The 23400-nt window shown below is 42.7% G+C and overlaps 1 protein-coding gene across 2 annotated transcripts in view; it reads left to right on the forward strand.

The window, feature by feature from the left end:
* Positions 1 to 21604, forward strand: part of DIP2B (disco interacting protein 2 homolog B) — a 226388-nt gene extending 204784 nt beyond the window's left edge. For both annotated transcript variants that reach the window (XM_037136676.2, XM_037136683.2), the window contains exons 27-38: positions 120 to 241; positions 1504 to 1615; positions 3932 to 4041; positions 4527 to 4657; positions 6700 to 6868; positions 7692 to 7862; positions 8904 to 8965; positions 9800 to 9857; positions 11704 to 11778; positions 13588 to 13765; positions 15783 to 15906; positions 17516 to 21604. In XM_037136676.2, coding sequence (XP_036992571.2) covers positions 120 to 241; positions 1504 to 1615; positions 3932 to 4041; positions 4527 to 4657; positions 6700 to 6868; positions 7692 to 7862; positions 8904 to 8965; positions 9800 to 9857; positions 11704 to 11778; positions 13588 to 13765; positions 15783 to 15906; positions 17516 to 17768 — 1565 coding nt within the window. In that variant the 3' untranslated portion in view covers positions 17769 to 21604. The remainder of the gene's footprint in view (positions 1 to 119; positions 242 to 1503; positions 1616 to 3931; positions 4042 to 4526; positions 4658 to 6699; positions 6869 to 7691; positions 7863 to 8903; positions 8966 to 9799; positions 9858 to 11703; positions 11779 to 13587; positions 13766 to 15782; positions 15907 to 17515) is intronic.
* The last annotated feature ends 1796 nt before the right edge of the window (positions 21605 to 23400 follow it).

A 23400-nucleotide genomic window follows, 5' to 3' on the forward strand; every position in this document is an offset into this window, starting at 1 on the left:
GTGTCTCTGTTAAATTACAGTCTAAATAACCCATGTGGCCCATGGTTTAATAAACTGGTTTGGGAAGACCTGCGTTTTAGTTTCGCAGTGCTGGGCAGCTGAGCAGCTCTGTCTTGCAGGCATTGAGTTAATTGCTGCATTCTACGGCTGCCTGTACGCGGGGTGCATACCTGTGACTGTCCGACCTCCTCACGCTCAGAACCTCACTGCCACATTGCCCACCGTCCGTATGATTGTTGATGTAAGTACCATGTATACCTTGTCCTCATTTCATAACGTCCAGATTCAGACAACCATGGATCCTTACTAATTTTCCAGTCCTGTCGAGTCCAAAAATCAAATCTGTCCACTGAAAACTGCCTGATTTTCCTTAATCTGACCAAAGTGACAAGCATGATTCAGTGAAGGAATATTGGAAAGTAGTCATCACTGAGATACAGAATTGTGTGCATTTATTATGACCATTAAAAAGTTAAAGCTATCATAATAATTCTCCATAAAACTTGTTTTTCCCCCTTTTTAAAAATAAGTTTTAATATTTTTTATACAATAACCAGGGTGGTTTTACATGCCTAACTGAATTCTCCCCACTGTCAAGTCACTTTTATTTTGGTTAATTTTATAAATTCAGAATATGTACTATTCAGTACAGTATTAAAAAGTGTCCAGATCTTGCTGTGGAAGTGACAGAGTTTGTATAGGACATGAGAATTGAGAAGAATAAAATAAATCTCTTCATGTGAATAAATCTGTTATCCTAATGTCCTTTAAAGCAAAGAGTTAACAAAATTCCAATTTATGTAACATTTATTTCTTTTAAGAACTGCTGCTTTGTCAGCAACTGGAGCTCACAGCATAAAACCATGTTCTTCACAGCCAATTTTATTACAAAGTTCAGTTCAGCCAAATGCCCTTGTCACGCTCTGGCAAGGTGGGCCAGAGCGGCAGGGAGGGACGTTTCCTTCCACTGACAGAGTTTCTGGGGGAGGGCAGGCGGTTTGCGTTTCCGTGTGTGGGTGAGTGGGAAAGCTTGGTTTCTGTGAACGCGCAGAATTCCTAACATTCAGGATATGGTCTAGGTCTGGTTACTTTTACCAGCCATTCACTAAACTGGTGCAAACATTAGTTCCTTCAGAGATGGTCATCTGACTTTTCTCATTTCCTGAGCACTACAAAATTCATGTTTTTATTTTATTTTGGTTTTCATGAAAGCAGAAGATTGTAGGATCCATCCTGAGATTAAAGCTGTGGGATATTTGAGAATCCCTGTTGTAAATAAAGCTTGTGTCATGAACAGTTCCATCATTCTAAGGCGATTAAGTGTTACACATTACCAGAAAGACAAATGTAAGAGGAACCACTGACCCCCATTGTCTGTGTGTGTCCTTTGAAAAACTAATACTGCCCTGTCCAGTGTGGTGTTCAAGTTGCTTTTAGCAGCAGCCTCTGGTGCTACATGGGGGCTAATCCTCCTGGTGCTCATTTCTGTTCATTTGTTTCTAGGTCAGCAAAGCCGCCTGCATTCTCACCACGCAGATGCTAATGAGGTTACTGAAGTCCCGAGAGGCTGCAGCAGCTGTAGATGTGAAAACCTGGCCAACCATCATTGACACAGGTGAAGGGAAGATTCTCCAGAATTGAAGGAACAGCAGCATTTACTCCCTGAAAGTTCCTAAATTCTTATGCCAAAATTGTTTATGTAGCTCTTATGTCACAACGTATTGCCTCTGCCAAGACAGAGGCAAAACTTAATACCCAGTCAGCTTGCATTACCAAAAGGCCAGATTCTGCAGCAGCCAGTTCCAAAGAAGTAGATCACAATATGCGAAGGACTCTAGAAACAAAAAGGGTCTTGCTGTTACTCTTGGCATCATGAAATAATGGTTAGATTTTTACACTGTATATGACCATGTACATGTAGGGCCATGTAAAATACTGAGAAGACCTGATAGTCTATATCTAGATGTGATACAGTAGAAATGGCACTAGACCAGGAATCAGAATACCTGGCTCTAGTTTGAGCTTTAGTACTTAACCTCGTCTGAGATGAGCCCTTTCTAAAACACTACCTACCCTCACCTGACTCACATATACACTGAGATATCCAATACAATGTTATATGAATCATAAAGTTCTTTGAAAACCATAAAGCTTGCATGAATTTTAGATGGTGTTTCTACTAAAGAAGGGAATAAGACCTAGGGCTACCTGGAAAATGGTATAGGGGAGAGTGTGAGTTACGGAGTCAGGCAGATAGGGTTTAAATACTAATACTCTGTTCTTCTCTGAATATGCCTGCTAACTTGGGCAAAACTGTCTGTAATAGGGGTTGTAATAACTACTTTATGGTGTTGTAAATATTAAAATAACATAAAGCATCTCACACATAATCATAATATCTTTAATTGAGCCTTTACAATGTGCCAGACATCTAAATGTGCTACCTGATTTTATCTTTGCACCAACCCTATTAGATTGGTGCAGATTTTATTCTCATTTTACAGATAAGAAAACTGAGGTGCAGGAAAGTTAAATGGTAGCACTGACATTCAAACCCAGTTTGGCTCCATTCCAACCTCTTAACCATTAATTTCTTTCTTAACTTGGTTTCAGTAAGTACCACATAGGGTTCACCTCACGGGCATTTAATATGGGCTTAAATGCAGGGAAGGATATGTATTTGTGGGTTTTGTGTGCCAGTTGCCAAACTAGATTTTTTTTGCATTTGTTACTTAAAGACATAAGCACAGTCATTTATAGTAAGTAGCACAAATGGATCAAGTTGGTGTTAATGACGCAGATAGATCTACTCTGGTTATTGGACTCACTCACATTTCAGGAAAACCTGAAATATGGACAGTGATACAGACACTGGGAAGGTTTCTTTAGGCACATGAATGACCCTCCCCTATACAAAGCTGGGTTGAAGGTGAAAAAGAAAGCCTTTTGGTTTGACCAGAGGTGGGTACACCCAATAATATAGAAGTATAAAAATCAGAGTCAGAATTGTTTCCTGATCTAGAAAGCAAAAGGAACCATTGAAAAGTCATGGTTGGGGCTAGAGATATCCTTGATGCCCTTGATTTTGACATATTTATAAAACAAATTTGGAGGGAAAGTGGGAAGTATGTAAATAAAATTATCATTTAAAAAAATCTGCTGGGGCCCTAGCTGGTGTGGCTGAGAGGACTAAGTGCCAGCCTGCAAAGGGTTGCTGGTTCGATTCCCAGTCGGGGCGAATTCGGAGATTGCAGGCAAGGTCCCCAGTGGGGGGCCACATGAGAGTCAACCACACACTGATGTTTCTCTCCCTTTCTTTCTCCCTCCCTTCTCCTCTCTCTAAAAATAAATAAATCTTTTTTAAAAAACCTGCTAAAGGAAAACACGTTTTAAAGCAGTCCAAGGTTAATATAACATGTTCCAAACTGTAACTAATGAATTTTAACTTGAAACCAGCATGATAATAATAAGCTTTTTGAGCATTTAGTTATTCATTTTCAGATTGCTCTGTGTGAATTAACTTCCCAACAATTCTGTGAGGGAAGGTTATTATTACCATCTTTAGAGATAAGGAAACACACAAAGAGGTTAAATAATTTCAACGTCGCATCACCGAAAAATGGCAGAGGTGGGATTTGAACATCAGTCTACTTCCTTATTTTTCAACTACTATATTATGACACCTTTCATTAACCTGGTAAATACGTATGTCTAGTGTAGACTTGTTCATATTGTCTAGCGGTGTCCTCAACTCCAGCCCATGTCTTAGAGTGACATATGTAAGCCGCTGGGTTGAATATGAGAAGCCTAAGCTTTAGCAAATCCCAGAAGCTAAATTCAACCCTAGCAAGGCCACAGAAAACCAGTTAAAGAGCAATGATTTTCATGTTCCAGCATATCTGATTGACATAGAATTTTCTCTTCCTTGCAGATGATTTACCCAGGAAAAGGTTGCCACAGCTGTATAAACCACCCACTCCTGAGATGTTGGCGTATCTTGATTTTAGTGTCTCTACAACAGGCATGCTTACAGGAGTGAAGGTAGAGCAGTCTGGGTGTTTTTACTCACTCACTGGATGCTGGTAAAATGCCAGGCCTGCAAAAAATAGAGATGACCACTGCCCCAGGGACTTAAGATGTAGAGGCCAGCTGGTTGTACCAGAGACCAGCAGGCAGAGGATCAAGGGTCCCTGCTATATTTAAATAAAAGCATCGGCTCTTCCGGAATAAGTTATCCCAAGGAATTTGTGTTATGCCGTGTTCTGAACCTAGCATGGAAGCTAACAGATAATAAGAGTTACAGAGAGTATGGAATGACAGATTCATATTTTATAAAACTCAGTATTGACTAATGAACAGAAATTTTTTACCTTAAGTTAGACTTAGATTAAGCTTTTTGAACCAATGAAAATTATACATCATTTTGAAGAGTTTGAGGCACTTGAAGCTTCTCAAAACTGTCGTTGGAGCTGTTTTTCCGCCTGCAGGATGCTGTTTCACCCTGTTCCGTGTTCCTTACTTTCCAGATGTCCCACTCTGCAGTCAGTGCTCTCTGCAGAGCCATCAAACTCCAGTGTGAGTTGTATTCTTCTCGGCAGATCGCCATCTGCCTTGACCCCTACTGTGGACTTGGCTTTGCACTCTGGTGTCTCTGCAGGTAAGAATGGAAAAGCAAAGGTGGGGATGTCTGTGGGAGCTCCAACCAGCTCATCCTTCCCTTCACTCCTTTAATTTGGGAGTTAAAAATCAATAAAATGTTGATTTTTTTATTTTATTTTTTTAATCAGTAAAATGCTGATTCTACATTAGGTGCAGAGAATGTACCTCTGATGCTGGTTTAGTTGTATTTGTATTCCCTTTTTTTTTCTTTTCTCTAGTTTTTTGCCTCATGCAAGAGAGCAGTGATCTTATTACCTGCTCCTCAGCTCCATCCTGTAATCCTCATTTTAGTAGTAGAGCCAAGTAGAGATAATACGTGGGTAAGATATGTCATGCTTTGACAGCCAGAACGCACCCCCTAGTCTTGACAGGAAGGAAGATAACAGGATGACAGCATGTTGCTGGGAAGCAGCACGTCACCCCGGCCAGATTATTTCTTGTGGAATAGCAAGCATATTCCCAGTCCTTCCACTATCCACCCAGAGAACCTTGTCTCCGACCTGCATATTCACCTCCTGCATGGATGTCTTCATGAATCCTTCACAGACGTGTGCAACTCACCATCCCCTTCAGTGTCCCCATCTTTGTTAGGATGGGCTCATTCACTTTGGGGCCCAGATGAGGAACTTGGGCGTCACCATCAACCTCTGTATCTTTATGTCTCACATCCAGCCAAATGTCACCTCATTTGGCTCAGCTGTTCCTAAATCTGTCAATATAGGAATCACCGAGGGGTCTAAAAATCATGACGGGCCTTTCCCAGACTTACTAACTTAGATCTCCAAAGGTGGAGACCACAGTTCCATTATTTTTAATTATTTTTAATTTCTTTAATCAACATAAGTTAAAATTTAATTAATTATACACTCAGGGTATTCCTCTGAAGTGGGTTTAATTAACAAATAACAAGGTTTGGTAATATCTTAGGTTTATGTCTCTATACCCTTGAGAATGGCCAGTATTTTTTAAATACAGGATTCTTAGTCTCCTGGGGATTCTGATCTGTACTCAGGTTTAGGAAATTGAGTATTCATGGCTGTAGGCTATATATATGAAATGCGACTCTGCTGTTCCTTCCTTTTTTTAAAAAAGATTTTATTTTATTTTATTTTTAGACAGAGGGGGAAGGGAGGGAGAACGAAAGGGGGAGAAATATCAGTGTACGGTTGCCTCTCACACACCCTGCTACTGGGGACCTAGCCCTTATCCCAGGCATGTACCCTGACTGGGAGTCAAACCCTTGACCCTTTGGTTTGTGGCCCACACTCAGTCCACTGAGCCACACCAGCCAGGACCATGCCTTCCTTTTTATGCCGGCTGCACTGGACTCCAGCCCTCATCGTCTCTCACCTGGACTATTACACTTTCTCCTAAGTGTCTCTCAGCCTTCAGTGTCTCATGTCTCCAGTCCCTCCTCCATATGTCTAGTTTTGTCCCAACTAAAGCTGCAGTGACTGCCTGCTGGGTGAAGTCTAAATCTTTCGTATGACAGTTAAGCCCTTTCATAGTCTGACCACAGCCCTTCTGGCCTCACCTCTCTCCACTCCCCCATGCATCCTGTGCTCTAATGTTTCACACTGGGGTGCTATTTCTGTCAGCCTTAAACACAGCATGGAATTTTATACCTCTGCATTTTATACCTCTGTTCCTCTGCCTGGAATACTCTCATCACCATCCTCCCTTCCTCCAGCCCCTGGCAAAATCCTGCTCGGTCTTCAGGCTACAGCTCAGGTGTCACCTATACATCAAAACACCCCCAACCCGACCTTTCCCAGTTTGAATGACTTGCTGTTTATTCTGTGATCTTGATGTCCTTTATTCCCATCTCAGTTACTGTACATACCACAGCCTGCTTTATTTTATAGTTGTTGTGTCTTGTGAGTTGCATGCGAACAAGGAGGATTCTTAGACCTTTATATCGAATGTGACCCTATGCTGCCCTTCATGCTCAGTAAATATTTGTTGAGTTGATGGTGTTCTAAAACATCAAGATACTTAGCAGGGTTTGACATTGTCAGCTCTTGTCTTTTTTCATTGCAGTGTCTATTCAGGTCACCAGTCCATCTTAATTCCTCCTATGGAGTTAGAAAACAACCTTTTCCTCTGGCTTTCCACTGTTAACCAGTACAAAATAAGGGATACATTCTGCTCCTATTCGGTAATGGAACTCTGCACCAAAGGGCTTGGAAACCAAGTGGAGGTGCTAAAGGTGAGAAGCCACTGCAACAAGTAGCCAGTCCTGGGAAGTTTAAAGAAATGGGCCGGGTATGATCCTAAGGAGGGGTTGACAGACGTGTCTGCTTGGCTTCTTCTAGGCAGTCAAACAGGTGTTTTGTAAACCTCAGGAAGTTTCTCTCTTCTACTTTCTAATTTACTGCACTCTTTCAGAGTTTAATCTGAGTCTTCATTTGTGGAGAAGAAGGTGAAAGTGGTTGGGAGGCTGAATGGGAATGACTTTCTATAAAGATGAAGAGGAACTGTTACCTCCAGCAGGATTTTTCCCAGTGGAGTTTGCAACCTCAGCATGTTAGAGCTTGGGGACCACCCAGATACAAAGGGGCAGCTCATGCATGTGTCTCCAGTGACCACGTGTCTGACTGGCATATGGAGGGTCAGGAAACACTGAGCTTTCTTTAACAGAGAAATGTGGCCTTAAGAAGGGAAGGAGGAGTTGAGAGATCTGATATCCGGGGTGCTAGAGTTCTTTTCCTCTTAGTCCCATCTCTCCAATTTGAAGTAGGGAGAAATACAAGGTACAGAAATGGGGAGGGATAAAAATGGATTGCTGAGGAACCTAAGTTTTTAGATAAAAGAGAAAAGAAATAGAGAAAGAGCACATTTACCTTAGGGAATGGGAATGACCTTAGTGGAATGCCTTGGGACTTTCGGAAAACTCGTGTCTTTTCTGGGTGTCTGGGGTGAGAATACACAGTCCTTGGCTTTTCCTGACCAAAGAAATAGAGCAGTGGCTCTGCCTGTTCAGTTATTTTATGACCCTGCTAACTTCAGCTCACACACACCGTGTCTTACAGACCAGAGGGATCAACCTCTCCTGCATCCGGACGTGTGTGGTGGTGGCCGAGGAGCGGCCCCGAATCGCCCTCCAACAGTCCTTTTCCAAACTCTTCAAAGACATCGGTCTGTCTCCTCGGGCCGTCAGCACTACTTTTGGATCAAGAGTCAATGTAGCAATATGTTTACAGGTGACTATCGTGAAACTTGTGCTTGGGAACAACTTCAAGGGGAATGTGTGGTGCCCTGGATCAGAGGCCTCGGAGACACACTGTCCGGCATGAGCCCCAGTTCCACTCGCTTGCTATGGGAATGTGTACTTTTTATCTGGACTTCCCCTGATTTTGCTCCTCTCTAAGATGAAGATAATAGTATTGTCTTACCCACAGCGGTTCTGTAGAGTCACTGACTCACTACGTGCTACACACTTGGAGCTTTTTCTGGCATTCGGCACCCTTGTAAATGTTTCCTCTTAGTAGTAGTTTTATGGTCCATAACAACGACCAATGGAGATTTCTTTGTTTTATTTGAATTTTATTTGTATCTCACCTTCTGCTTTCCTGTGTCCTCACATTTTATTGCTTCTTTGCAAAGGAAGCACAAATAAACCCATATTCTTTTCTCCAGCCACATGGCAACTCTGCCATATTGTTCCTGGTGTGTAAATAACAGAACTGAGTCTGAGATTTTTATGGAGCTTGGAGACTGATAAGGAAAGTATAGGGACAGGAGTGAGAGTTAATGAAGGTGGCATGTGTGGGTGGGTCCTTTCAGGTCTTCTGTGACCACAGTCAAGTGACTTTTAAATAGCATCGTGATGCTTCAACCTTGGACCCCAGTTGTGGGCCCCTTGTTGTCAGCTTGGGCCAGTATTAATTTTGAAAACCCCATGGATGCTGACCTTTCTTGTCCTTGCTTTGCGTCAGGGAGGAGGACCCTCCTCAGCCAGGTAAACTTGTAGTGCTTCACTAGCCTCTGTGAGGAGGTCCCTGGCCCAGCCTCCCAAGGGAGGAAAAGAAAGAAACGTGAGAATGAAGCAAGGCCACGAGTCTCTTTTAGGTGTTGACTGTACCCTGCCTCATCCGGTTGAAGACAGGGTGAGCTTTCACAGTATAGTTTGGACTTTTCATGTACATGGCTAAGTGATCTACTTCTTGATTTGAAAATATGAAATATGGAAATACAGTCATTTAAATTTCAAATAAACAATGTGTTGATTTATTTTTGTTTAGGGAACCTCAGGGCCTGATCCAACTACTGTGTATGTAGATCTGAAATCATTAAGACATGACAGGTACAGTAAATTTATTTTGCTCATTCCCTGTTAGAGTTCCAAAACATAAAAGAGTTCTTAGCCTTGCCCTGGCTGTGAACTGAGAGGTCTCTGGTTTGATTCCCAGTCAGGGCACATGCCTGGGTTGCAGGCCAGGGGCCCATTTGGGGATGTGTGAGAGGCAACCGATTATCGATGTTTCTCTCCCTCTTTTTCTCCCTCCCTTCCCCTCTCTCTAAAAATAAATAAAGTCTTTTAAAAAATTGGATAGACTCCTCTGAAAGTTTAAAAATAAAAGACAGGACAAACAAGATAAATGAATTGGAGTAGGGTTTTTGAAATAGCACTTTATCTAAACCCAGGAGGAAAAACCTTCCTCATCAGCTTACAAGGGAATTTTAGTTGTGTCCCAAGGTGAGCACCTGGCCCCGGGGCTCTGTGATCCTTTCCCAGGCCACCTGGCCTCAGCTGTGTTCGCTGGTGTGCCCCTGGCACTGGCCCAGCCCTCACAAGTAGCGCATCTCCTGAATCGGTGACCTCTGCCTCCCAAGGGCATTTGGCAGTGTCTGGGGACAGTTCGGTTGTCACAACAAGCAGGTTGCTACTGACATCTAGTGGGCAGAGGCCTGGGGTGTTGCTCAGCATCCTCCAGTGCACAGGATAGCCCCTCACAAAAAAATTATGACAGAACATGACCTGGCCCAAAATGTCAGTAATGCCAACTTTGAGCAGCTTACTCTAGCATGAATAGGAGAGACGAATTAGGGGTCTTGGGAAGGCAGTATTTATCTGTAGTCAACACGGTCCAGTCATTTTTTAAAAGGCTTGTATATAGTAAATATTGTTTTTCTGCAGGGTTCGTCTTGTGGAACGGGGTGCCCCCCAGAGTTTGCTCCTCTCAGAATCTGGAAAGGTAATTTGTTTTGAACCATTGGGAAAATTGTCTATATGGAGAAGTTCATTTTAAAGAAACCTGAAGTCATATATTAGTACCCAGGGCAAGACTTAATTGAAACCTGGAGATAATTCAACATTTCATCTGAACCAATGTTTTTAAATTCATATGAGTACAGAGATAAGAATACTCAATTTGAACTTTCTTAATTCCATAGATTTTTTTAACATGAGTGACATGTTACTCTTATTTGGCAAACTAGGAAGATTTAATGTTCATTATATTCAAGGTGGAGAGATGAGCAGCACTTAAAAAAAAGCCAGTTCTATCTTTCTAAATGTTACAAGGAGAAAAATAGGGTGGCAGGTGGGGAGGGATGTGGTTTAAGGTCAAGGAAGACATATACATAGTCATAGTTCAAAAAGAAACCAAAATGGGGAAGAGATTAAAAATACTGGAGAGCAATTATCTGTGGGGATAAGATTTCTTTGATTAGAATGGGGCTTTAAAATGTTCAAAGAGAGATTTAATTATTGTCCTCGTTTATGTGGGCTGCTGCAATGGAACCTCAGAGACTGGGTGGCTTATTAACAACAGAAACATTTCTCACAGTTGTGGAGGCTGGGAAGTCCAAGATCAAGGCACCAGTAAATTAGGTTCTGGCAAGGGATTTTGGGTTCATTGATGGCCATCTTGTTGCTATATCCTCACATGGTGAAAGAAGCGAGGGAAATTTCTGGGCCTCTTTTATAAGGGCACTAATCACTTTCAGGAAGGCCTTGCCCTCCTGATGTAGTCATCTCTCAAAGTCCCGCCTTCTAACGCCACCCATCACACTGGGGATCAGGTCTCCCAGTCCTAACTGGGAACATTCAGTCAGTTCTAAGTTTTGAACAATTTATTGAGGGTGATGGACCATTAGCATAAGCTTTCAGATTTCTTATCCCTTTGAAGAGATTGTGGCGATGCCTCAGAATCCCTTCTAGTAATTCGGAAAGGCAGAGGAGAAAATTGGGAAGAGAAAAGGGAGCTAACATATCCAGTGGTGGATCCTCCCCATGGGGAGCTTACCCCAGTTTCACTCTTCTGCTTAAACTCCTCCAGGTGGGCCTGGGTGAATCTTACTGTGTCAGATCTTCTTCTGCCTCAGCCAGCAGCTAGGGCCTCAGGAGCGAAATCTCAGTGCCTGGCCCTGACTAAAGGGAGTGGTCTTTTTGTCTTCCTTCCTTGAGGTTTCAGATGCATGAGTCAAAGTAGTCATTGTAGGGTTCCTCAAGTAACAGCATCCTCTGGAACCGCAAGATCAAAAGGGAGGTTTAAGAGACAGAATACATGTAACCAGACAGGCCCTGAGCCATTCTCAGCCAGCACCTGTTTCTTCCTTTTCCCTCCTGAGGGCAATCCTGGGCACTTGGGTGTCTTTTCTACTCTCCTCTAGAATCGCCACCTTCCCCTCTTGCTCTCCAGGTTCTCCTAACTCTGGCTCTCACTGTAGGCTGGGGCGGCATCTCTCAGGCAGTTCCTTCCTGCTGCCCTTTCTGCTTCAAGGGGTTGTAATGCCATCAATCCAGTGAATAAGAAAGGGCAGTTACATGGTTAAAGTAGTCTACGGATTCTTAGCTGTTAATCGTTCTGGAGTGCAGTTTCTCATCCCTTTGAACGAAGGCAGAGCAGTTGGTTCTCTGGTTTATTTTTGAGGATGAATATTAACGTACCTCTGGTCCCCACTGAGCACGGTCCTGTGAGCACTGCCTCCGTTGGCTCCCGCCTCTGTGCTCTCCCTCGCCTCGCCAGAGCGGGGAGGGTGGGTGGCTGTATTGCCTAAGGGCCAACTGAGTCTTCATGTTCTCCCTTTGATTCTTAGATTTTACCTGGCGTAAAGGTGGTTATTGTAAATCCTGAAACCAAAGGGCCTGTTGGAGACTCTCACCTTGGAGAGGTATGTATAATTTTCACCTTCCTGTGAAAAGTCAGCAGTGAAAAACTTCAGGGTTCATAATCCGGAAGTCAGAGCAAATGTAGGTTTAGCTTCTTGCCCACTGTGAGTTTTCATCTCTTAAAAGAGTTTTAGTTTTTCTCTGTAAAGCACAAGACTGCAGTGAACAGAAGGGGAAGATTGACACCAGGATGGAGAGGAGATTGGGGCACCCAGACTAGAACTAGTCCCAGATTTGTCCCCTGCCATCCCCCCAACTAAAAAGGAAATTGTGCAAACCCTGCCTCTCCCCCCCATTTAAGGAGCCACAAATACTAAATTTCTAAAATTCACGCAAATTTTATATTCTATTCCAAAATGCACTTACTTTTTGTATTAATATATTTATATTAGTATTTATAAATATATTTATATTAGTATTAAAATGGTTTTACAGTTTTAATTTTTCTCCCCCAAAATCTTTGAGGGACACTGATGTTTCATCCCATAGCTCACTGGGAGGGGTGTCATAGTTATGAGCCAAGTGACCTGGGCTCCACCACATGCCCGCTTCTCAATATTGGACAAGTTACTTACCCTCCCTGGGCCTCGGTTTCCTTAACCATAAACAATCATTGTGCTTACCTAGTAGAATTGCATGACAACAAAATGCATTAATACTTGTATCTGTAATGCACATATGAGGGGGGACACTCCCCCAAACTGGAATTTATTTGTAAAGAATTGTGTATTCTTACATGTTTAAACCTCAGTCTCCTTCAAAGTGCTCTCCATTTGATGCAGTTCACCCATCGAGGCGTTTTTCCACTGCCCAGAACAGTTCTGAACTCCGATTTTGATGCATTTTAGTGCGTCTGCTGTTTTCTTGTTTTCCTTCTTCCACATTGGCAAAACATTTCCCTTTGAGGACTTTTTTCATCCAGGAAAAAAAAATGTCACTTGGGGCAAGATCATGTGAATAGGGAGGATAGGGTGTGAGGGTCATGCTGTTTTTGGTCAAAAACTGCTAAACACTCAGCACAGTGTAGGCAGGCACGCTTGTAAATCACCTGTCATGAAATGGGCAAACACGTTTGAAAGAGTCTTCAATTAAAAAAAAACACTGAAGCCAGATGCAGCCTCTCACAACAATACCAGCTGGTACACTGACGCAGGTGGGTTCCTAGAACATTCACTCCATAGGGGAAGCCTGTCCTACAAGGGGCCTGCCATCCAGATGATAATTCGGGGGAGGGGGGTTGTGTCCCCCCCTCATAGAATGGTGCCTGTTAATATAACACGTTCTCAATAAATACTAGTGTTGTTGACCGTTGTTAGTTATTGCATTGTTCACATGGCAAATTCAAACACCCTGTAGCTTTTCCTTGAGGGCCTTATCCCTTAGTTTCAGAAGCACAGAAATGATCCCTTGGACTCTGGGAGAGGCTGAGAGGGGGGCCTGGGCAGCCGTGTGGCAGGTGATTGAGCGCATGGCCTGTGCCACACAGGCTTGGGTGTGAGTCTCCAAGTCTCTGCATTTTGGGCGAGTCAGTCTTTGTTCTTTCATGTGTAAGATGGGAATAACAATAGTGCAAACTCTATTGTCATGTTGTGTACGTCAGGAATGAGTGAGATAAAGCATGTGAATAAAGTATGTATTGCACTGGTCAGCAGCTGGTGAACACTAGAAATGTCAGCTGCCTTTATTGTTACAGTTGTGTTGTGGCTGTTGCTATAAAAATGAGTTTAAAAAATTAAAATCATGTGTCCCAAGAGAATCAAATTGATACACAGCGCATATTCCTGATGAAATGTGACCTTTTCTTGTTGTAGATTTGGGTCAACAGTCCTCATACGGCCAGTGGCTATTACACCATCTATGACAGTGAGACTCTTCAAGCTGATCATTTCAACACTCGCCTCAGCTTTGGGGATGCCGCTCAGACGCTCTGGGCTCGGACAGGATACCTGGGTTTCGTCCGCCGGACCGAGCTCACGGCGGCCACTGGAGGTATGTCCCACACCAGCTCCTGCTCCTGCTTGGCATTTCAGCAGGGGGCGCTGGCTGGCCTTCCTCAGCCTGCTTTTGGATTGTGGAGTGTGTGTATTTAATTATTCCCTCCTACAACTCTTGAACCGATTTGTGAATTCATATTTATTTGAAGTCAGACTTTGCCCCCAAAAAGTACCTAGGAGGTAAGCACCCAGGGCACCAAGTTGGCACCCCTGAAGTGTGGGCCAGCATGGCCTCAGTCACAGAGGTGTGCCTGAGGGGTGACTCTAGCCCCAGAACAAGCCCCTGGGACAGAGAGTTCATCTTTTAGTTCGTGCTGTTCCTGCATACCATTGTGGGAGCAGGAGGAACATCCCGGTCCCCAGCAGGGAGTCAGTGCAGAGGAGCCCCCTGCTGCTCCTCTGTTCCTCAGCATCTCGTGTCGGAGTGAAGACTTCTTCGCAAGGCCCCAGTGTAATCAGTCCCCCGGTCATCCCCCGCCCAGTTCACTGTCAGGGCTTCACTGCTGTTTGCCTTCGGCCTGCCTTCCTGGTGGCATGAATAGTGGTTTTAAAACATCCAATTCTAATTGTATCAGGCACTTCAAGAATTGATACAGATACTTCACTGGACTTTTAAAGGCCTGAATTGGGCCACGACATTTCTCCTTAGCTTCTTGCATCTGTTCCATACCAACCAACATCCCTAGTTTCTCCTTATTTCATGGGGAGCCAGGAACATGAAAGTTTTTGTTCAGATCTTCCTTTGAGAAGAGAGGCGAGAGCCTACCCCTGCCATTGTGCTGTGTGACCTTGAGCTATCACTGACCTTTGGCTTCCTACCTGGAAAACGGGAGTTGCAGTGTTTCCTGCTTTGCGGAAATGACTGCGATTGAATTACGTGATGCATTGAGGTGCCAGTAACAGCACCTAGCAAACAAAAAGCATGGTCATTAACTACTGTGTTTCTGTTTTCGTTTTGCTATAACAGTCTTTATGATCTAGCTTTTCTTGTTGAGGGGGACTCTGCTGGACCTCCTCATCTTTCTCTCTCCAACAGTTCCTGGTATTTGTTTTTCTGAATTTTTCAGAAATCTGCCTTTCCCTGGGAATATTGCACTCAGCAGATGTAGCAAAATAATCTCTCTTCTTAAAAATGCAGTATTTGTATAGGCATAAAGCACATAGCCCTGTACATACAGTGTGTGCATAAAATCTTAGAAAAAAATAAAAATAAAATAAAATCTTAGAAAAGAAGGAAATTTCTGCCATGCCCTAGCCAGACTGCGGCCACGTTGCTAACCAGCACTAGTCTCTTCCACATTCCCTAATTCTGCTTCTTATATCGGGATCCCTTGAAGGGGCCTAGACACGATGACACATGTTCATTTTTGTCTCTCACATCCTCACTCTTCCCCTCTTTCCCAGACATCATTGGGGCAATTCCTGCTTACTCGTGACAGCTCAGCCTGGCTTCAGCTTTTCTAGGCCTCCCATTAACCTTTGAGCACAGTCTGAGGGGTATTTCCTGCCCCCTAATGCCTCGTGCATACTCCTGTTTCTGGGCTGACCGCACGATAATGGAACGCCGTTCGCGTGTGTTTCCTCCAGTAGCAGGAGCTGTGCAGAGCAGGAGTTGTGTTTGGGCGTCTTGGTCCCCCAGCACTTCGCACGATTCCTGGTACATGGTGGTAGTAGTAGTAGTAGTATCTGTGGTAGTAGTAGTAGTAGAAGTAGTAGTAGTAATAATAGTAGTAATAATAGCTAATTTTTTAGCACTCACAAGATACCAGGCATCATCATATAAATAACATTACATAGATTATCTCAGTCCTTCTAGCAGCCTTTTGTTTTTATCTTGTCTCACAGAAAGGGAAGCAGGACTCAGAGACAAGTGATTTGCCCAGAGTTACAGGACTAGTGAGTGACGGAGCCAGGTGACATGGCAGGCAGTCTGAACCCTGCACTCTTGATCCCCCCATTGTACTGACCTCAGAATGTGTCTGATGAACCAAATTTCTCTCTCTTTACGTCAGAACGTCATGATGCGTTATATGTGGTGGGAGCTCTGGATGAAACACTGGAGCTGAGAGGATTACGATACCATCCAATTGACATTGAGACCTCAGTGTCTCGGATCCACAGGAGCATTGCTGAATGGTAAATTCCCCCCACAGAACAGGCTTCCCACCTCAGCTGTAGCATCTAGTAAAACTGATCTAGGTAATCAGCAGTCTACACCAAATACCGCCTATAGGCGTAGAACTCCAGGGGGACTAAGAGAACAAACAGACTGATTCCTTCTTGGTGCACCATCTGCTGCGGCAGACGAGGCCGAGGCCGTGGAGACCCTGAGACAGGCTCTAAGAAACCATTGCGGAGAGGGCTGCATCCTCTTTAAGGATAGACTCTTTCTGTTGGAAAGGATCCATCTGACAACTGCCTTTAGAAAGTCGGTGTAGAATGGTGGAAAGACCATGCCTTTAAGGTCAAAAGACCCAGCTTAAGGGCCTAGCTCTCCCATTTACATTGCTTCCCTCCTCCGGTAAAAGGCTTTCTCTGTCACTTCCTCCTGATTGTGGGAGGGTCCAGTGAGAACGTGCTTATAAACTGTTAAATGGTAAGCAGATGGAAAGGATTATTACTTTTATCTGATCTAATTTCCCCTCAGTGCAAGAAATTCCCCTACAGTATCCCTGATAAAGGATCCTCCAACCTCACATTGACTTAAAACTCTTTAAAATTAAAATCTGAGTTTTTCATGTTGGCTTTTATTCTGGATCCTCGACAGTACCGAATCTGTTCAATTTCCTTTCTACATATTTGTCAATGTGTTCTCACTCATTTCTTGTTTCTCCCTCTACTAAAAAACCATAGTTCTTTTCGTGGTGGTTCATGCTTTCCAGGTGGTTCTTTGCCTAAAAATGTTCTTCCCTTGGTTGGAGTCTCTCCCCAGACCTGAGCAGAGCCCCCAGGGCATAAGAACGAGGCTGAGAAGCTGTGTGCCAGGTTACTCCTGAATTCTAGACATTCAGCTTTGAGTGCAGCCAAATATTGTATACATTTTTCTTTCATGATTGTACCGTGCTTATTAAAGCAAAGCAGCGGTCAGGTCAAACCCCTAACCCAGCAGTTCTACTCACTGTAAGGTGACTTAACTACTTTATGGCACTTTTATGGCATAATAGGAGAGACACTTGGGTGGGACACTAAGCTCAGATGAGGCCAGGCCGACTTCCTTCCTGTTGCGTGGGGATAAGAATATTAGTCAAAGTTCTTATGTTGCAAGTAACAGAAACTCTTTTCAAAAAATTGTAAGCAAAAGACAAAGTTAATGAAAAGAATACTTGGCTATCCCAGAAGTTTCTAAGTCCCTAACTGTGGTTCTCAAGAAAGGTGGAAACAAGGCATCAGGGACCACTGTCCTCTTTCTTGTAAGAGCCACGTGGGCACCCACGTCATTCTTTCTCCTCTTACTGAAGAGCCAGTCTCTGTGATTCCCTACACGTCTGGCTACCCCGAAACTTTCAAGTCCACAGGTCCTCAGCCAAGGTGACAGGCTAACAACTTTCAATCCTACTTCCAAACTCCCAAGAGATTTTGGATGGCTCAGCTAATCAGCTGTAATCGTAGGGACAAGGTTATGTATTACAGACGTGTCTACTAAGAGAGAAGACAGTTCTCGGAAATGGGGATAGGTCTTGGGTAGATACCGTCATAGATGACTGATGTGTAATGACGTGTTAACTGAATGTCTTTGAAATTTCAGTGCTGTGTTCACATGGACCAACTTGCTTGTGGTGGTTGTGGAACTGTGTGGCTCTGAACAGGAAGCCCTCGATCTGGTTCCTCTAGTGACAAATGTGGTTCTGGAGGAGCATTACCTCATCGTGGGCGTCGTGGTTGTGGTGGACCCAGGCGTTATCCCCATCAACTCCAGGGGAGAGAAGCAAAGGATGCACCTCCGCGACAGCTTCCTAGCTGACCAGTTAGACCCCATCTATGTGGCTTATAACATGTAATCAGCCTTGTGGAGATTGCAGGGGGCCATCCCAAAAAGCCGCAAGGACCCAAGACCAGTGACTTAAGAGCAAGCTTTCAAATGATGTGAGATAAGCTGAGATGGCTACATTTTGTGTCCTTCATCTCATCCTGTGGGATTCTGGGATCACATGGCACACAGAAAAGGGGAATTCCATGGTGGCAAATGAAAAAAAAATGTTAACAGTCATGAGCTTTGACATAGCGTGAGCAGCACGTTACTAAAGCAATTACATGCATGTTGCATATTTTTCATCATCTGTTGTATATACTTGTACTTTTACCTAATGCCATTTTAGAATTTTGTAAGGGAGTTTAATGAATTCTCATGAAGGGGTAGCCTGAGTTACACAGTCCCCTGCTCTGCACTGTATTTTGCTTTTTGCGGTAGCTAGACCCTCTGTGGGTGTCATTAATGCGGAACTGCTCATCTTTCTTCCATTCGGCTCTGAAGCAAATTGGATAACCCACTGAATATGAAAATTACTTTATATATATAATTCCTGACTAGAAAAGATTTTGACCACTGTTTTAAACATGTAAATAAGAATACATATAATTCAGCTTAAAAAATGAAGAATTGGCTTGTATAGTTATAACAACCAAAGTAGAAACATTCCTACTTTGAGAGAATTTCAAATATTCTTTTAATGCAGTGTAATTGAATAGGTAACTAAGAAGTGCACATCGTTGGCAGGTTTCGCTGCACATTGTACTGTGTCTCTATTCGCTGGTGTATTTTATAAACTAAAGCTGCCTGTGATTGTTTTAAAAGCTTGCATCCCCAGAATCAGCTTAAGCTTTTAAGAATTCAGCCTGTTTCTACAAGCTGAAAACTCTCAGTTTAAAAATCAATGTGACAAAAAAGCTCAGATTTATTAGTTCCCACCCTATTCTAAGGAACCGCAATAACACACTCTGGCCCCCAGTGTTGAAACTGTCTTTCAAATTAAGAGTGACTACATAAGAATTTAGAATTTCCTCTTTTTCCAGGCCCAGTGTAAACTGTGTCTACAGTTTATACATATAGCTTCTCTTTTTGTGAAGACCGAAGAGTGTCCTCTGTTCTTCCAGTTCATGAAGGCCAGGGTTTTGAGGACAAGAATGATAGATTGGGAAGGCAGCAAGATCAACACCACATGAAACCGTGAGGCCACATAACCGTACGTCTCAAAATTGGCCAATTTGATTTGCCAAAATAGATAGGCTTATGCTGAAATAGGGGAAGCCTGGTGTTTGCAAGAAGCTCTGAAGTAACTGTGGTGCCCAGACCAAGCCAGCTGAGCTTGGGACTGAGTCTGGCCCCTGGCTCAGTTTCCTCTCTTTGGTCTGATACTTCATGTATTTGAATATAGTTGGATTTCTTTATTTTTTTCTTACAGAAATATTTTTAAAAATTAAAAAAAATCAAAGTAAACAGAGTTAACATGTTAAATCAGAATGGTTCTCTTTGACCCACTCTGGTCTATTGTGTAAATATTTATTTAGACTATTTTAATAATACATATTATTTACCCCACTGTAACATCATGTAAACTAAATATGTTTTTAAACAATTTTTAAGACTTGTAATTACCCTGAAAATAAGGTTTATAATGCAAAGACCAGACCCTTGCTGTGGTGGCATTCTTGGGGGCTACCCTTACAGTCTGTGACTGGAAGCCACTTTACATAGGACCCCCTTTTACATAACCCGCCCTTCCTCCCAGTTCATTCTCTGCCGAGGGCAGACCTCAAGACATTTTCCAGTTCCAGATCGCTTTTCCAACATTTCAGATGAAATTGATTTCCATGTGATAGGAGAGGCTCTAGGACATACAGAAAAGAAGCACTCACACTGGGGCAGGAAATCCCAGCGACTAGCAATGGTTTGCTTTGCAAAGAAGACAGCCTGCTTACTTGGAAAGTAGTTTTCTTAAAACCAATTCACTAAACAAAACAAGGAACCCTTAGGAGTAAATAGTTCTATCTCCATAATGCATAAATTCTAAGAAAAAAATACAGGCAGAGTCTGTTCCATGGGCTGCTTTGACCACTCCTTCTTACACAAGTCAGGGGTATCACAGGGGCTGCAGCTGTCATTGTAAATTTTCTAGTAGCCACGTTTTTAAAAACATAAAAGAAACGTGATATTATCTTAATATATTTTATTTAACCCAAAATTGCTAAAATATTGTCATTTCCATGTGGAATCAATATTAAAAAATTAATAAGGTGTTTTACTTTTTCCTATTAAGTTTTTAGAATCTAATATGTATTAAGCACATCCCTTTTCAGACTAGCCATATTTCAAGTTTTCAGTAGCCACATGTTGGTGGCTAATGGCTATGATATTGGACAGTGCAGATCAATAGTCATTCCTTCAAATAAGATAATCCATTACTCTCAAAGTGTGGCCGATTTCCAGATACTTAGGTGCTGATTATCTAGTTTTATAAGGTCCTTGGGCTTCTGATTTCTCTTTAGTTTTTGCTTTCTGCCTTGTGGCTGCTTTATTGATCTTTTGCATATCCCCCAAAGCCAAAATATGCTTGTGGAGGAAAGAAAGCTGGGAGGTGTCTTTGGGAGCTTCAGCACTAATGCTGGTAACGTACCTGTGCAAGGGGAAGAGAGTGCAGCCGTGGGCTTAGTAGAGGTGTTTGCGTCTAGTCTGTTGCCGACCTAAACAAGAAAACTTTCTCTTGATGACCCAACGCTCTTGCTCTTTCCATGTTACGTACAAATTTTGTGGTAAAACTGACTCGTAAGGCAGGCCCAAAAGGTCATTATTGACGGAAGAGCCTTGCTAAAACTCTGGAACATGTTCTGTCTGGGTTTGTATGACTGTGAAAAAGAAAACTAAATTAATAGCAAGTCCCCCTTCCCTGTTTCAGTTAAGAGAAATCTATTCATCTGAAAGTTTTTGACCTTCTTTCTGCCTCTCAGCCGAAGTAACTAAGAAGGGGGCTGCCTCAGGAGAAATCCTAGGCCCTAGGGGTTCTTAGACTGTACAAATGCCCTCTCTTGACTGGGGGTGACCGTGCGAAAGACCAGCATGCCAATGGGCATGAGTGAATCCACAGTCTTTACTTCTTGCCTCATAAAGGGGCCCACTTACCCCCCAGTATCAGTCTTTTCCTAATGAAGCTGTGCTGCCTCAGGCTGTTTAGGGACCATTACCTGTCTTAGGTCATGTGAGTGTATCTCCTTAACTGTAGTTCCTGGACAATGCTTGCTTAATTAGTGCTTTTGTTGAATCAGCAAAAGTCCTGAGGCCTTAGATTTGGTTTTTTGTTTTGTTTTTTAATTTTTCATTAAGGTCTCCGCTCCTGGCATGGTGCTCAATATCTTGGCCAAATAAATTACTTTCCTTGAATATAGGAATCTTTTAGGCTAAAGCAATGAATGAGGAGTTACCACCTCACCCTCAAACTCCAACATGATCTATGCCTTAGTGTTGTTGTCTGCTTTGATGTAAGAGTAAGAGTATTTGGAGCAAGAAGCTGCAATACTCCAAATATACAATAGGCCTTTTCTTTGTCATTCATACATGTCTGGTTTAGGTATATGTACATGGGCCATGCTATTTGTCCAGAAAGAGAGAGTGTAAAGAAACAAGAATAATTTTGTAGTCCTAAATGCCATTTTGTTTACTTTGTCAAGATATTTACCAGTGTCAAATTCAAACTATAGTACTGTGTAATTATGTATAAAGTTTTTTATTTATTTGAAATTAGACTAGATATACATTTTTAAATTTAACTTCTGGCTGGACAGTGTTCTATTAACTCATATGAATGTGTTTCCTTTGTCTTGTGTTAATAAATATTGATGCCTGGTTGTGTCTGATGCTTCACACAGTGGCAGAACTGATACATTGTAATTTATAAATTTTAAACTAATTTGCAATGGTAACACCCGAAGACTGCGAGTGCCGTCGAAGAGGATGCACACAGAGATCACAGTAAGTCAGGGCTGTAGAAGGAGGCCACATCAAGAAACGGTGGAGTCATCTTGAAAACTAAGAAGCCTTTTGTCAGAAACATTAATTATAGCTTAGTTTTCCTCCCACTTGTGTGACATTTGCTGGTTTTAAGCTTCTTGTGAATTTTAATTTTTTTGTACTGTGTAATTAAGCTAGATTTCAGCTTTCCTTTATGTAATACTTCATTTGCTCTTCCATTCCCTGGTTTCAAGAAATTTGATGGGAGCCCATCAAATTGTGTGTGTTCTCAGACACTAAAAGTTGTCCTTGAACTATGGTCCAAGCTCCTTAAGCATCTGAGAACATTTTTTCATTTAGCACATCTTTATTGGGTGCCTTCCCATCAGGAAGCTAGAGAGAAAACTATTAAGTCACTGCCCTCAAGGAAATACAGGAAAACAACACAGTGTAATTAAGGGTTACAAGTAGGGGTAGGGGCAGGTAGGATAGGCACCCAGGCCAACGATGAGGAAAAATAGTGAGGAACATATGCCGGAGAAGGGAGAAGGTAACATCTGAACTAAGTTTTGGAGGATGAGACAGCCAGATAAGATCAAGACAACAAGGGATGAGGCAGATTTGCATGCCCTGGGGACTGCAGTTCATTATTAGGATACGGGGTTTGAAGGGAGAAAAGTAAAAGAGGCTTGAGCTAAGGGATAGATCACTAAGGGCCTTGTATATCATGCTAAGAATTGTGGGCTTTTATCCAGTAAGCCAAAGAGAGCTGATGAGGGATTTATCACAAGGGAATAAAATACTCAGATTTGCAACATAGAAGATTATTCTGGTAGACATATAAAAAACGGATTGGTGTGGGTAGGGAAAGGAAGTGAAACCTGAGGCTGGGAGGCCTTTGCAGTAACTGCAGTGATAAAACAAGCATACTTCCACCAAGGGAGTGAAGGATGGGGGCGAGAGGCAATGTGTGCAGACTTGGAAGACTAAGATTTCAACTACTGAGTGAGTATTCAGGGTAAGGAAACAGGAATTCAGAATTACTCGTATGTTTATGACAAGGAGTTAGGTGAGTGTGGGGCCGTTTTTGAAGACTGAACAAAAGAAGACTAGATTGGGCAAAGAAGATGCTGTGTGCCATTTTGCTCATGCTCATTTGAGGTGCTATGAAATGTGTGAGTGAAGAAGTCCAACAGGCAGCTGAATATTTAGGTCTCTGCGTCAGAGGAGGTCTGGTTAAGAACTAGGTATTTAGGCCCTCGCTGGTGTGGCTCAGTGGATTGAGTGCCAGCCTGCCAACAGAAAGGTCACTGGTTGGATTTCCAATCACACAATGATGTTTCTCTCCCTCCCTCTCCTTTTCTCTAAAAATAAAATCTTAAAAAAAAAAAAAAAAAACCTAGATATTTGGGAGATACCCATTTAAAAGTAGTTAAAGCCATGGAAGTGGAAGATACCAAGTGAGATAATTACAACAGCATTTAAAGACTGATGGGGGTAGATGAGACCACAAAAGAGAGAAGGAATAACTAGAGAGGTAGGAACAAAAACAAAGAATATGGGCACAGAAATTATAGGAAGTGTTTTAAAGAGGAGGGAAGTGGTTAATGATGCCAAATGCTACAATGAAGCTGAGTAAAGGGGACTGGTTAGGTCTGGCATCAAGACAATCACTGGTGACCTTGATCAGA

The sequence above is a fragment of the Artibeus jamaicensis genome, unplaced genomic scaffold, assembly GCF_021234435.1.
Source record: "Artibeus jamaicensis isolate MK-2021 breed Jamaican fruit bat unplaced genomic scaffold, CSHL_Jam_final contig_233, whole genome shotgun sequence".
Taxonomy (NCBI): domain Eukaryota; kingdom Metazoa; phylum Chordata; class Mammalia; order Chiroptera; family Phyllostomidae; genus Artibeus; species Artibeus jamaicensis.